Raw genomic sequence first — 14,730 nt, forward strand, 5'->3', positions numbered from 1 at the left:
GCCTCCTCCGGGGAATCAAAATAGTAATGCCGCTCCAAATAAGTTACCCACAAGCGCGCAGGCTGCAACATTCCAAATTTTATTTTCTTCTTATGGAGCACCTCCTTCGTCCGATTAAACTCGGACCGCCACTTAGCCACCTCCGCACTCCAATCCTGGTAGATCCGTACTACCGCATTCTCTTAATTGCTGCTCTTTACCCTCTTGGCCCAGCGCAGCACACACTCCCGATCGCTGAACCGGTGGAACCTCACCAGCGCCGCACACGCATTCTCCTTGGGCCTCCTGGCCAGTACTCTGTGGGCTCCCTCCAGCTCCAGGGGCAGACTGAAAGGCTCTGCCCCCACCAACGTGTTCAGCATCCTGGCCCCGTAGGTTGTCAGATCCGACCCCTCCAGACCCTCCGCAAGGCCCAAGATCCTCAGATTCTTCCGCCTCATGCGGAGATCAAGCTCTTCGAAGCGGTCTTGCCACTTCTTATGGAGTGCCTCGGGCCCCTCCACCTGACTCACGAGGACCACGGCCTCCTCCTCTCGTTCAGCGGCCTGCTAAACCAGGGGCTGGTTTAGCTCACTCAGCTAATTCGCTGGCTTTTAAAGCAGACCAAGCAGGCCAGCAGCACGGTTCGATTCTCGTACCAGCCTCCCCGGACAGGCGCTGGAATGTGGCGATTAGGGGCTTTTCACAGTAACTTCATTGAAGCCTACTCGTGACAATAAGCGATTTTCATTTCATTTCATTCCTGCAACGCCTGGATGGCAGCACCCTGGGTCGTCTGGATCTCCAAAAGCTTTTTGTTTGTTTCCTGCAGAGAGCTCAGCAGCTCAGCCTTAAAATCTGCAAAACAGCGCAGGAGAGCAGCTTGCTGCTCCTGCGCCCACAGCCTCCACTCCTCTGGTGCTCCGCCGGCCGCCATTTTGAAATTCGTCCCGTTTTTTCTGGGGAGCTGCTGCCGTTTTTTTTCCGCGTTCCACTCCGAGTTCGATGCATTAAATGTGGAGAAAGTTGATCACAATACCTTCTCCCACCGGGAGACGTCGAAGAAACTCCGTTTTGGGCTCTAAAAAGAGCCGAAAAGTCAGTTTAAATTGGGAGCTCCCAAATGCGCGGCTTCCTACGTCATCGCCGCCACCGGAAGTCACACATATCCCTCTTTACGTTACAATTCTTTCTTAAATATTTACATTGTCATGTTTCTTTTATACATTGGAGTGTTGATGACCCAGACCGAGAGGTTTTACACTGTTACGCACCCCTCGGTGTACATTTGCTGGTAAGACCTTACACAGTGGTCTTTCCCCATTGTGCCTTGGCGGCAGCTGCCCCAAGCTTGAGTGCGTCCCTCAGCGTCCCTTAGTCCTGGACCTTGGAATGTGCCAGTCTGCAACACTCGGTCGAGGACAATTCTTTGCACTGGAAGATCAGCAAGTTTCGGGCAGACCAAAGGGCGTCTTTCATCGAGTTGATGACCTTCCAGCAGCAGTTGATGTTTGTCTCGGTGTGTGTCCCTGGAAACAGTCTGTAGAGCACAGAGTCCTGTGTCACAGAGCTGTGAGGACTAGTACCAAATGGCGCTCGCCCAATTTTCCCGAGGAGAAGGGATTGAATCCAAAAGCCTTGGGAATCTGCACATTTGAGTACGGCTTACTGCCTCGCTCTAATATGCAGATTTGACAAACTCATCCCGCTCTTTATGGGCAGGTTTCCCCTTGGAACACCGCGCAAGATTTTGTTGAATCCCGCGAAGTGTTGCGAGCTGGGTAGATCCCGGGAGCAGGGTCTCTGACTTTCACTGGCCAACACTGCCGCGGCGAGATCCTTTTCTGGCGCAGCATGGCCAGAAAACCACACCCAAGATGTTTTTTTAATTGTTGCTTTTTTCCCCGTAAGTGTATGTTTCAAATTGTAAAATCCCTTTCAACTGCAGGTTTGTTCTAGAACAATACAACGCTCTTTCTTGGCTGACCTGTGACCCTGCCACCCAGGACCGCCGCTCCTGCCTCCCTGTTCATTTTGTGGTGCTGACGCAACTGTACAACTTCATCACAAGCATGTTGTAGACCTCAAGGGAGCTTCGAGGGATCCAGGACTAACTCTTGGAAAAGGGATATCGTTTGAGAGGGTCATTGTGAGCAGGATTCGGTAGGAAGGGAAGCGTACATTACTCATGGAGAACTCGGAGGGATTCTTGGAATTGGGTCAGAAGGACCCCAGGATGCCCTCCTTAATTGCTTAGTGGGTTTTAAAGCCACAGGCAGTTATCCAAAAATGCCTGCATCTTAATTTATTGTAAGTTTTTAAATGTTGTATAAATTGTCTTATATTTTGTATTTTTTTTTTAAATTTTTCAAGAAGGTGTATACTACCTTCAGGCTTTAAAGCATTTGTTGTACTAAAATATCTATAATCGTCTTAAAAGTTTGCAGTAGGTTGCTATAAAGTCAGGGGAGGGAGAGCAGCAAATATCTATTGGCTCAGTGTACATTTTAGTAGGGGTGGGGTTAGTGTTAACCATACCTTGCGTGTGGTGAAAACGCAGCGAAGCTGTGGATGCAGAGTACTTGTACAGTAAATATGTTCACTGTGTTTATAACTGAAAAGTACATCTTATGGCATTTCTTATCATGCATTGTGAAGCCAGCGCTAAAGGGGGAGGGGGAGGGAGTGGGACTGCGGAGGAGGGCTGCTCTCGTCAAGGTCAGTCCCAGTGACCTGCCTATTTGTATATATAAAAAAAGTCAGTAACTTTAATTTGTTACTACTGTATAAAAAAAAAAGAATTGTGCAGAATGGTAACTAAATTTTGTAGCAACAGAATTTTTTTTTCCAAAATTGAATCAATGCAATGCAGGTGTGTTGGTCTGTTGTAGTGTTAAGGTTTCTAGGCCCAGACTTTTATCTATCATTGTCCGAACTTAATGATGATGGCTTTAGTAAATGGACCGCTTGACTGATCCAGGTACCACCTTCCGGAGAAAGTCATAAAAGTGTGCTTTCTCATTATGTTCCTCTCTGTTTATGTTGCGATTTAATAATCACCAGACCTGATACTTTTTCCATTATCAGACTCCATAGCTCCTTGATTTATTTTTGTATAAAATATAACAAAAGTATTTTCACCACTCATCTCTGTACATTTTTAAAAAATAAATTTAGAGTACCTAATTATTTTTTCCAATTAAGGGGCAATTTAGCGTGGCCAATCCACCTACCCAGCACATCTTTTCGGTTGTGGGGGTGAAACCCACGCAGACACGGGGAGAATGTGCAAACTCCACATGGACAGTGACCCAGGGCCGGGATTCGAACCCGGGTCCTCCGCGCCGTAGGCATCAATGCTAACCACTGCGCCACCGTGCTGCCCCTCTCTGTACATTTATAGATGTCTGTTAAGATTTGGGTATTGCAAAGTTTTGGGGTGACTTTTTCTAAAAAGAGCTTCGGCATTCAATTGTGGGTAACATAGATTAAGATGCACATCTTGAAGAGAGCAAATTTTTGAAAAACCAGGGGAACTGGTAGATTCTGAAGATTTACCACATGGAAATCTGTCTTTGCATCACTTAATTGACCCTATGTCATGATACACTCTGAGCTCTACACTTGCAGGAGTTTTCTTTTTGAAAGGTCATTTTTCAGTATTTTTTTAATGACTGGTCAATTTCCTATGTCGACGCAGTGCCTTTTTTAACGACCTAAAATTTTTAAACATACCTGAAGTAAAATGTACATTTTGATAAAATGCTTTAGTGTTAAGTAAGTACAACTAATTAAATGGAGTAAATACTTTGAAGCTAAAGTTAAGGATGTATTAATTTTAGAAAGTGAAATACAAAGCCAACGCTTCAGAGACATGTTTGTCTTCAATGGAATTTGAAAGAAAAACCAGCAGAGTTGATTCATGACATTAGTCGATCTCCTGTGGTGCTACACATGTTGAGTCAAGACCAATTGTAGACTCCAGCTGAAAGAGGATAATTGGGCCAGGTCGTGCAAATGAAATTCATTCCCCATTTTAAAGCCACACGTTGCGTCCTTTTAATATTCCCCTTATAAATTCCTGCATCCACATGAAAATGTCTGGTGTAACGAGTCGGGCTGTAATTATACTCTGCTGCCGGTAGTGATGCTGTAATACCTCCACCTGGAGATGAAGATATAATTAGAGCCTGAGAAATTTACATAGATAATTTTCCTTAAATACGGATATAAGAACTTGTGTTGGAAAAAGCTCACAGGAAGAACGTGCAGATAAATTTATAATATTTTATATCCGAGTATGTGTGTAACTTAAACTTCACCATGCACTAAAAGTACTAAAACTCCAAATGGTATTTGAGCCTGGAACAGTGAGACCAGAACAGTTTTGAATTGAAAGTATTTTAGAAGAAATTTTAAAATTTCCTAAGTTTAAAAAATACCTCTAGTATCTAAGAATTTAAAATTAATTTATTAAACTACACATTAAATAATAGTCCCCTGCAGAAACATACAATCAAATTTCATCTAAAATATGTCTTAATCAAATTTTAATCTAATGGTATTAGTACAGTTTTTAAATGAGGACATTGTCTCCGTTGTTCACACCGTGATAATTTCAGGAAGTCTTTGATCAGGTTTCTGTGAAATTTGATTAAAGTAATTTTCATGCAAAGCTTGGTTGACTTTTTTGAAGATGGGTTCAATGAGAGCACCTCTCTAGTACCTGCAAACATTTTGTTGCAGCCAACAATTGCTTGAAACCCTGGTCAGCACTACTCTGTACGATTTACTCCTTTGAAACATATACGTTGTGCAACACTAAAGTGCGATCCAACACTTCAAGCCCTTTGCATCCTACTGTTAGGCTTTAATATTTGTGTGCTTAACTTAAACAATTAATTTTTAAAAATATAATTATATACACAATTGCTATACCTTGCTGAAATTACTTTTTAAGAATGGGCAGAGGCTGTTTTTTAATAAAGATTGCACTGAACCTTAAATACTATAAGACTAATTTAAAATTGCTATTACCGTCATGAAATAGGAAGAATGTTCACACATTTGTTACTAATGTGTGATCTCAACCTATTACTGCATTTGGGCTGCTTCTTGAACTGAAGACACTCTTGTTAAAGCTGTTGAACACCTGCCTCCAAACCGTAATCAGTGAGTTGGAATGTTGAGTTGCCAGCCGCCTGAATTCCTTTACCGTTTGCTTGACTTGAGCATTTTTGTTCTTGTCACTGGATGATTGTGCACAGTGGTTAGCACTGCTGCCCCACAGCACCAGGGACCCGGGTTTGATTCCTACCGAGTGACTCTGTGGAGTTTGCACGTTCTCCCCGTGTCTGTGGATTTCCTCTGGTTGCTCTGGTTTCCTCCCACAGTCCAAAGATGTACAGGTTAGGTGGATTGGCCATTCTAAATTGTCCCTTAGTGTCCAAAGGTTAGGTGGGGTTACAAGGATAGGTCGATGGGTCGAATGGATTCCTTTTGCACTGTAGGGATTCTATGGTGCCCTTTGCAGCAGTACGACAATCGCTTTCAAGTCTCTGCAAAGCTAGGTGGTGAAATCGAGAGAGAACCAGCTTGCCTCACGTTTTAAAATTGTTTGACCCAACAGTAAAGCTGTATTGGTGGTGGTCCTGCATGAATTTTGCAGCCAAGTCAGTATGTTTAAGAGTATAGATAGTAAGGGTGCGATTATGTATTAGGCATATGCTGTATTCGTACTCTCCAAAACCATCCCATTTATTGATCAATTTGTGTAGCTTCTTGATGCATTAAACCCTTAATGCAAATAAACTGAATACTTGACATAGGAAATATAAACAATTCAACTTCAAATTCTAACAATCATTTTAGGTCCTTTTGAATCATGGCTCGTGTTTTTGTTGAGGAACAAGCATTCTTTGGCTGGGGACTGTTTTTAAAAAAAACAAGCATGACAATCACAGCACAGCATTGCTCTACCCTGGTGCTGCTATGGGTTCTAGCCCCACATTGGAGCTAATCCCATTTCCTGCTTGTTCCCTGTATATTTCTTTAGATTTGATCTAATTCCCCTTTATATGCTGTGAGTATTATAATCTTCTACATTGTTAAAATGTATAGCAGAGTAAGTCTCAGTATCATAAATATTTGGACAGTGTTTCACTTTTTAAAAAAAAGAACAGGTGCATAGGGATTCCCTTGTTTGTAATCTGGATGTTTTAAGCACACAATTCAAACAGATATGGCTATGGATGAATTATTCTTAGAACACTGACTTTTGAAGAACTGCAATATCTGCACATTTCATTTCTAAATATAGTATTTCAGAATGCTTACAGGTTAAGTAACATTTGTCTTTTAATCCATTTTATCTTTTCCCCTTGTCCCTTCCCCCTCAGCCACCTATGTTCATTTTCAAGTTGTAAAGCCCTCAGCCCATTGTGTGAGATGGTGGATGCAGATTGTTCAAGAGGGTAGTTAGTATGGCGTAAGCCTGAACTCTGTGTGCCTCCACGTGTTGTAGGTTGCTTAGTTCCAAACTCTGTGGGGAATAGCAGATACTCAGCAATGTTTCAAAACAATAATCACAGAACATTAGTGACCAGACACTTTGTGACTGGCTTCAATGCTTCCACATGTTTTTGGTTTCCCTTGATGTTGCTTTACTTTCTCAGAACTCTGAATTTTTTATTGCAAAATGTACCTAATTTAAAAATTTAAACAGTTGATAAAGGATGTTTGTAAAGCAACAGTAAATTGGATATTATTTTGCTGTAAAATTTATTTTGCGGACCACTGGTGGCAGATGAGGGTTTTTGAATTTTTTTTGCATTAATTTTTACAGTAATGTGATCACTCTGCTTTAACTCTTAATACATTATCTTTTCCCGCACTTTGCCATCTAAATCATATTAGTTGTATTCATTGGTGTTCTTGGCACCTGCCTGCTATGCATGGTCTTGTGGTTATGCAGTAGTTTTAAATAAGTGGAAAACAATGGCTTTATTAAATTGAGTTACGACACAGTGCAGGCTTTCTACTGTTACCCACAGTTTATTGCTAAGGTTGTTTTCTGATATAGGGAAAAAGTCATTAAACTGGGCCATGTAATAAGGTATGAATGCCACTATAAAATGTGCAGGTGCTTTTCCTTGTATTTCCAGAGTTTCACAGCGTATGGTCCCCAGACTTCTGAACCCTGTTGATTTTTGTTGACTTCCTGGTCACGCTGAAACCAGGATCTGAAAGTGGTCCATTTCATTGTGCAAACACTAGCAATCCCAGTACTTTAATAGTGCATTGCTTAAACTTTTTTTGTCTTATTTAAATTTCATAATTTAATCTTTTTTTGTCAAAATATTTATAGATTTTTTGAGCTGAAATTGCAGTAGATTTAAAAAAAAACTCCTTAAATTTTATTAATTGTTGGATTTTACAGAGTTGATGCCTTGCTTATTTTTTAAAAAAAGAGAAAAAATATTGGGAGAACAATGTCATGTTTTGCTGAACAGTTGGCTGGCTGCAACAGCTGGGCAAGCAGTGATGAAAACCCCAGCTGTAGTGAGGACCGGTCCATTTTTTTTTCTCTTTGTGTCCTACATTGGTATAAAACATCCTGCTTGCAAAGCTGCGGTTGTAGTTCCTTAAGAGTCTTTTAATGAATTATGAACAAATTTTAGTCTGGAGATTGTGGCAAACACTAAAAGCTACATGCAGTCCAAAAAAGCTTAAAAGTACAAATTATGGTTGAATTGTTGAAAAGGTTTATACTTTTTAAACATTTCCAAATGAAAATAAATAATTTATTCATAATGTTGGTGTGCCCTTTGTGTTTTCATTTATCTGTAGGTTAGAGAATGTATTAAGGTTGCAGAGCTCAGCATATAGTGACTTTTTGGTAATTGAAAATGAATGAAATTAAAATCGCTTATTGTCACGAGTAGGCTTCAACGAAGTTGCTGTGAAAAGCCCCTAGTCGCCACATTCCGGCACCTGTCCCGGGAGGCTGGTACGGGAATCGAACCGTGCTGCTGGCCTGCGATTTAGCCCAGTGAGCTAAACCAGCCATTTCACTTGATTGGAAGTGTACTGTGAATTGGGGTCAACTGTAAATGGTCAGTCACAATCCTTGTTTATCACAATGATGCATAATGGCGAATCATCAAATTACTCCTAAGGAAGAAATGGAGCAGGGAGGTTGTTAGAGTATTAAAAATAGACAGGCAATTTCTATGTGGTAATTTTAAAATAACTTGAAGTTTCTTACAGCTGTGTAATCGCTGTTTGTTCCTAGTTAGAACAGAAAGTTTGATCATGTGACATAACATCATTGGCAGTTTGGGTAGGCTAACGGTCTATTCTAGCATCCTGTGAGAAAACACCTTTCCAATAAAGCTCTTATTTAGACCACAAAGAAACAAGACGAGGGAGTCACATTGGCAGCCTCCCAGAGGAAAAATAAATTAAACTTTATTGTTGATCCGTGTGCAACAGCTAAAAAAAACTTTGCTGGCAACAAATGACTGGCAAATAATAGCAGCAACCGTCAAAGGAACCAAAATTTAAACAGATTTTGGTGAAAACAGCATCAAAAGAAGCTTACAATGTGCTCTGCCTGGAAAGTTCAAGAACAGTGGTCTGTTAGTAGTAAGTAAACTAACAAATACCCTGGAACAATAGGTTAGTGCTGAGGGCGAGAGTTCCAAACATAGAAAAGAACAGGCAGAGGTCAGGGTTACATTGTTTGAAAGGGGAAAAAAGTGAGGTAGTGTTAAAAACTGTGGCACGTTTGCCATTTTTCCTAGGGAAGGCTTGCATGAGTTTTTGGCACCATATGATGGAAGCGCTGGAGCTCAAACTGAAAGATTCAAGTACTTTGTCCAGGCAAATTAAATTTCAGCAGACATGGCAGTCCCAATGTTCCTGAACTCTACAACCTCCTGCGAAGTCTGGTGCAGTGAGAAAAACCAGGCTCAAACTTATGGTGAGATTGTAAAGATATTTCCGGGCCATTTCTCACTGAAACCCATGGTCATTGCCAAGAGGTTCAGGTTCCATAAAGTTAACCAACAGCATGGTCAATCAATCACACAATTTGTAGCTACTTTGAAGAAATTAGCTGAATACTGATGTCTGGAATTATACCATTAGACACAGACTAGAAAGTGGGTTAAGAAGTGAAGCTATTCAAAAAAAAAAGTTAGCAGAAAGCAACTTAACTCTAAGGTTTTAAAGTCGTGATCTCAAAGTGCAACAATTGAGACCCAAACACACAAACAGATACGAAATTGCTATTGATGTGCAAAAACTGGGCACATAGCAACTGATTGCTGGAGATGGGCAATATGGGCAATAAATTCTGACTGTCAGCGATGCCCACATCCCATGAACAAATAAAAAGATGCAAGAATTGTAAAAAGGGGCACATCAAACGCACACATTGGAGAAAGAAATAAGTTCCTAGGTGTATCATGGAAAACTGAATAGAAGGAAAAAGATTAATGTCTTACAACAAGGTTTATTTGGAATCATGAGCTTTCAGAGCTGCGCTCCAAAAGCTTGATTCCAAATAAACCTGTTGGACTTTAACCTGGTATTGTTAGACTTACTGTGCCCACCCCAGTCCAACATCTGCATCTCCACATCATAATACAAAAGAGACACGATAAAGAATCATAGTTTTAACAGTCAGATGACAAACTGTTGTGAACGTATTGGCCCTTGTGAGTGCAACAAACTTGAGGGTCAGGTCTTTACTGGACAGACAACTGGCAAAAATGGGGGTAGACACTGGCACAGCCGTTTCATTGGTATCAGAACAACTATGACATATTGTCTTAAAACTCAGTGCCGTTGAGGGGCCGTTTCAATGTAAATGTGCAACTAAACATGCAGACTTGTCCACTTGCGTCGTTAAAGGTCACTATCCAGTCCAAATTGGGAGAACCTGGCCGCTGCAAATCAAGATAAACTGGGTGAGGTGAATCTCACGTCTGAGTCCAAAGCAGGCCCAACCCAAAGCTTAAAGGAACAAAGTAGCAGCTGCTGAAAAAGCTCAAAACAGCCAAGGCTCAAGCTAGCAGTGCTGTGACCGAGACGACAAAGGTTCAGCATACTGTAAAAAATGTGGTTCAGGATTGAGAAAGAAAGAATGAAGAGCTTACGGAAGAGGCATATGAATGCTTTGACAAAAATGTACGACAAAAGCATACGGCAAAATTCAGTGAGGATGACCAGAATGCTCCCTTTGTTAAATTCCAAACCACCGAGGAACAAGAAATTGAGGCACATCTCGAAACGTTGGCCATAAGGAAACTCTTGTTCATTGAAAAGGACATTCAGTTTAGGAAAAGAGCTGCTGACTCCCTTCATGCATCAAGGGTCAACAAGAATAAAAAGATTGCTGATCGTAAACAATAGAAGCTAAAATTCCTGAAGGATGTCTGGATGGAAGTTGCACCAGATGTCTAAATGAAAAGTTGGTGTTACTCCAAGTGCAGTCTGTAACACCAGTACGCCTTTCCTATTTCACTATACAGCAGCATCTGAGGTCCAATGAACATGCCAACAGCAAGAAGAATGATCATAACCTGACTCTGCTCAACAAACCAACCCTAAAGCCAAATTTGATATGTTCTTAAAGGGCAAAAACCCTTTTGGAAATCCTCAGGAGCAGCTGTTTCAACTGGAGAGGTTAGAATGGCAGATGGAGTTTAATTTGGATAAATGTGAGGTGATGCATTTTGGTAGATCAAATCAGGGCAGGACCTATTCAGTTAATGAACATAGAACATACAGTGCAGAAGGAGGCCATTCGGCCCATCGTGCCTGCACCGCCCCACTTAAGCTCTCGTTTCCACCCTATCCCCGTAACCCAATAACCCCTCCTAACCATTTTGGACACTAAGGGCAATTTAGCCTGGCCAATCCATCTAACCTGCACGTCTTTGGACAGTGGAAGGAAACTGGAGCACCCGGTGGAAACCCACGCAAACATGGGGAGAACGTGCAGACAGTGACCCAGCGGGAATCAAACCTGGGACCCTGGCGTTGTGAAGCCACAGTGTTATCAACACTTGTGCTACCCACAAATGGTAGGGTGTTGGGGAGAGTTATAGAACAAAGAGATCTAGGGGTACAGGTTCATAGCTCCTTGAAGGTGGAGCCGCAGGTGGACAGGGTAGTGAAGAAGGCAATCAGCATGCTAGGTTTTATTGGTCAGAATATTGAATACAAGAGTTGGGACGTCTTGTTGCAGTTGTACAAGACATTGGTAAGACCACACCTGGGATACTGTGTTCAGTTCTGGTCACCCTATTACAGGAAGGATATTGTTAAACTAGAAAGAGTGAAGAAGAGGTTACGAGGATGCTACCAGGACTTGATGGTCTGAGTTATAGGGAGAGGCTGAATAGGCTGGGACTATTTTCCCTGTAGCGTAGGAGGCTTAGGGGTGATCTTATAGAGGTCTATAAAATAATGACGAGCATAGATAAGATAGATAGTCGACATCATTTCCCAAAGGTCAAGGTGTCTAGAACTAGAGAGCATAGGTTTAAGGTGAGAGGAGAGAGATACAAAATGGACCAGAGTGGAAATTTTTTTCTCACAAGAGTGGTGAGCATCTGGAACGGGCTGCCAGAGGCAGTTGTAGAGGTGAGTACAATTTTGTCCTTTAAAAAGCAGTTAGACAGTTACATGGGCAGGGTGGGTATAGATGGATATAGGCCAAATGCAGGCAAGTGGGATTAGTTTAGTGATAGAAACTGGGTGGCATGGACCAGCGGGGCTGATGGGCCTGTTTCCATGCTGTAAACATCTATGACTCTGGTGCAGTCCAGAAACGAGACTTAAAATGGGAGGGTGAATGTAGCAAGAATGAAACTTCGAGGAGAAATGCAGGATCTGACTGAGGCTCACCCATCTGGAGAAGGCACCACAGAGATTCAGATAGGGGAGGGTGTGGTGTGCAGGCTGGAGTGGCAGTGGTTGGCAACAGAAAAAAAAACCCTGGTGCAAGAACAAAGAGGCTGAAAACCAGAGCCTGATCAAAGGCGGAGAACTCCAGCAGCTGCAGAACATCAGCTCCACCATACTCCAGCTGAGATCTATCCTGGGTGTATCATGCTCAGCAGTGCAAAAGAAAGTTTGCAGCCTCTGAAAAAGCAGCTATGTGAGAACGGAGCTGAATGCACCGTTTTTCATTAAGGCCAAGTAGTACTAGTAAGGAACTAAACTACCGTGAGAAATCAGCGCAGGTCTGGTATCCGACACATTCAACTCTGGACGATGTGTGGTGAAGACATGCTGACCAGCCTTTTGGGGCTTGAACAAGGTTGCCAAAGACTACAGAAAGTCTGCAACAAACTATGCCAAGTGAAGCCTTGTACTAACTGAGAATCTGACAGGATTGGAAACTGTAGAAGACAGTACCTCAGTTGAAGACATTCAAGACTGAGACAACCTCCAAATCCTATGGCGACTCTGGCTGAAGCAACAACAGGTGATGTTCAAACTACACCAAAACACCAGAGGTTAGTTGACAACCACACAGGAATTGGCCTCCTCAGACATGCCTGAAGTATTGACTGTTGTTTGTTAAATTTTCATTATAAATTTTGATAACCTTATACTGTGTTTCATTGCAGGAACCTCTGATGTATTCATGAATGTTTGTTCCTCGTTGGGACAAGGTCACTTTGAGTTTATGATCATGTGACATACCGATGAGATCATCAGCAGTATGGGTGGGCTAACAGCCAATCTATTCTAGCAGCCTGTGAAAAACCACTTTTCCAATTGTTTGTACCTTTGTGGTCTGCAAGCCTATCCTATAAAATACCACATGTTGGTTACCACATTTCCCAGCTAAACCATTTGCAGTGTTTTTGTTAAATGGGGCTGCACTCTCTGGACTAGTCATTCTCAACGACACCTCTAACAATGCCAATTTAATTAATATTGAAGTTGTAAAATTGTTTTAGATACAAAAGCAGAAAATACTGGACAATCTCAGCAGGACTGACGGCATCTGTGGAGAGAAAAGGGAGCTAACGTTTTGAGACTGGATTACTTTTTCGGTCTTTGTATCAGATTTCAGCATCCACATTAATTTGCTTTTATATTGTTTTAAATATTGCGTATTAAAGTGGAAGACAGTGGGGTCAATTTTCAAACTCCTGTTTCTGCATTCAATCTTATTGGGGGCAATCTGCATGTAAACATTGAATTTGCACTGGCAACAGAATGCAGAATTGACCATAGTTCACATCAAGATTTAAATACTTTTACCTCTTGTGATTTAAAGAAAATAACAATAGCTGTTTAGGCAGGCAATAAATTCACAAAGGTGCTTAAATTTGACCCAGTCAATGGCCAGTTAAACGACAGAAATATCATTCTCCATCACCCACACCTCTGGCTTTTTAAGTGCATCACTTAATTCAATCATCTACTTTCCTTGGTTTGATGAGCTTAATCATTTGTTTCATTTGCAGTTTTAAGAACTACCAGCAAAATCTGTAATAAATAAAATGTCATGGTAAATCCAAGTGGCATAGAGCAGGAGAGATGCATTTGGCAGTGATCTGTTAACGTCAAGCTATAGAGAACGAGAAATTGAAGACAGGGAGGGTAAGGCACAACACATTTCAAAAATAGCAGAAAATCAAATGGGAGGGAGGAACTTCAAACAATCACAGTTGCTGAAGGAAAACTACTCGGAAAACAGGTCTAATTACAAGATGTTAGCATGCAGATGTGGCAAGTAATTAGCAAAGTGAATGGATTAGCCTTGATGACCAGGGGATGGAGTCGGAATGTCTTGTTACAACTGTCATTGGTGTACTGCATTCAGTTTTGGTTTCACTTAAGGACGGATATACTTGTTTCAGGCGGTTCAGATAATCCTCACGACACAGATTCCCGTTCCGAGCTGGGTGGGCACATTGGAGTTTAGAAGAATGAAGTGATTTTATTAAAATATCAGGTTGAGGGGACTTGTCAGAGCCATCATGAATTTAGAACTAGGGGGAAAAACAGTTTCAGAATAAGGGGTCTCCTGTTAAAGAGGGAGATGAGTAGGAATTTCTTCTTCATCTTTGAAATTCTCTACCCGAGAGACCATATTCAGGACTGGGACAGATTTTGGGCAGGGAAAAGAGAGCGGGCAGGAAAAGAGTGTTGAGGCCATATACAGATCAGCCATGATCCTACTGAATCGCAGAGCATGATGGAATGCCTATTAATGTGGAGAGGATGTTTCCACTTGTCGGAGAAACTAGAACCCCCCCCGGATGAAGGGATGACCCTTTAAAACTGAGATGCGGAGACATTTCTCCAACCTGACGGTGGTGAATCTGTGGAACTTATTGCCGCAGGCGGCTATGGAGTCAGTGTCTAAGACAGAGATAGATAAGTTCTTGATTAATAAGGGGATCATTTGGGGAGAAGGCAGGAGAATGGGGATGAGAAACATATCAGCCATGGTTGAATTGTGGAGCACTCATTGGGCCAAATGGTCGAATTCTGCTCCTGTCTTATGGTATGCTATTTCTTACATTGTTATACAAGACATTCCAGTATAAATTAGTCCGATGCTTATTCAATATACAAATTACTTTTGATTCACACTATTTTTGTATCAATCATGGAACCTTCTTTCGGTAGGAAACAATGCCAGAAGTTTAAAAAATGCATAGAAAGGAGATGGAAAATAATAATTTTTGTGTTGTCTTTCAAAGATGATTAGAG

The 14,730-nt window shown here is 41.6% G+C and overlaps 1 protein-coding gene across 5 annotated transcripts in view; it reads left to right on the plus strand.

Annotated features, from left to right (window-relative positions):
• Window positions 1-13,154, plus strand: part of med13a (mediator complex subunit 13a) — a 213,345-nt gene extending 200,191 nt beyond the window's left edge. For 4 of the 5 annotated variants that reach the window (XM_038814673.1, XM_038814674.1, XM_038814675.1 and 1 more), the window contains exon 31: window positions 1,928-7,793. In XM_038814673.1, the coding sequence (XP_038670601.1) occupies window positions 1,928-2,060 (133 nt within the window). In that variant the 3' untranslated portion in view covers window positions 2,061-7,793. Of the gene's footprint in view, window positions 1-1,927; window positions 7,794-12,626 lie in introns of those variants that run through there. The other variant, XR_005462660.1, reaches the window with a different exon arrangement.
• The last annotated feature ends 1,576 nt before the right edge of the window (window positions 13,155-14,730 follow it).

This window comes from Scyliorhinus canicula, chromosome 12 (assembly GCF_902713615.1).
Source record: "Scyliorhinus canicula chromosome 12, sScyCan1.1, whole genome shotgun sequence".
Classification (NCBI taxonomy): Eukaryota; Metazoa; Chordata; class Chondrichthyes; order Carcharhiniformes; family Scyliorhinidae; genus Scyliorhinus; species Scyliorhinus canicula.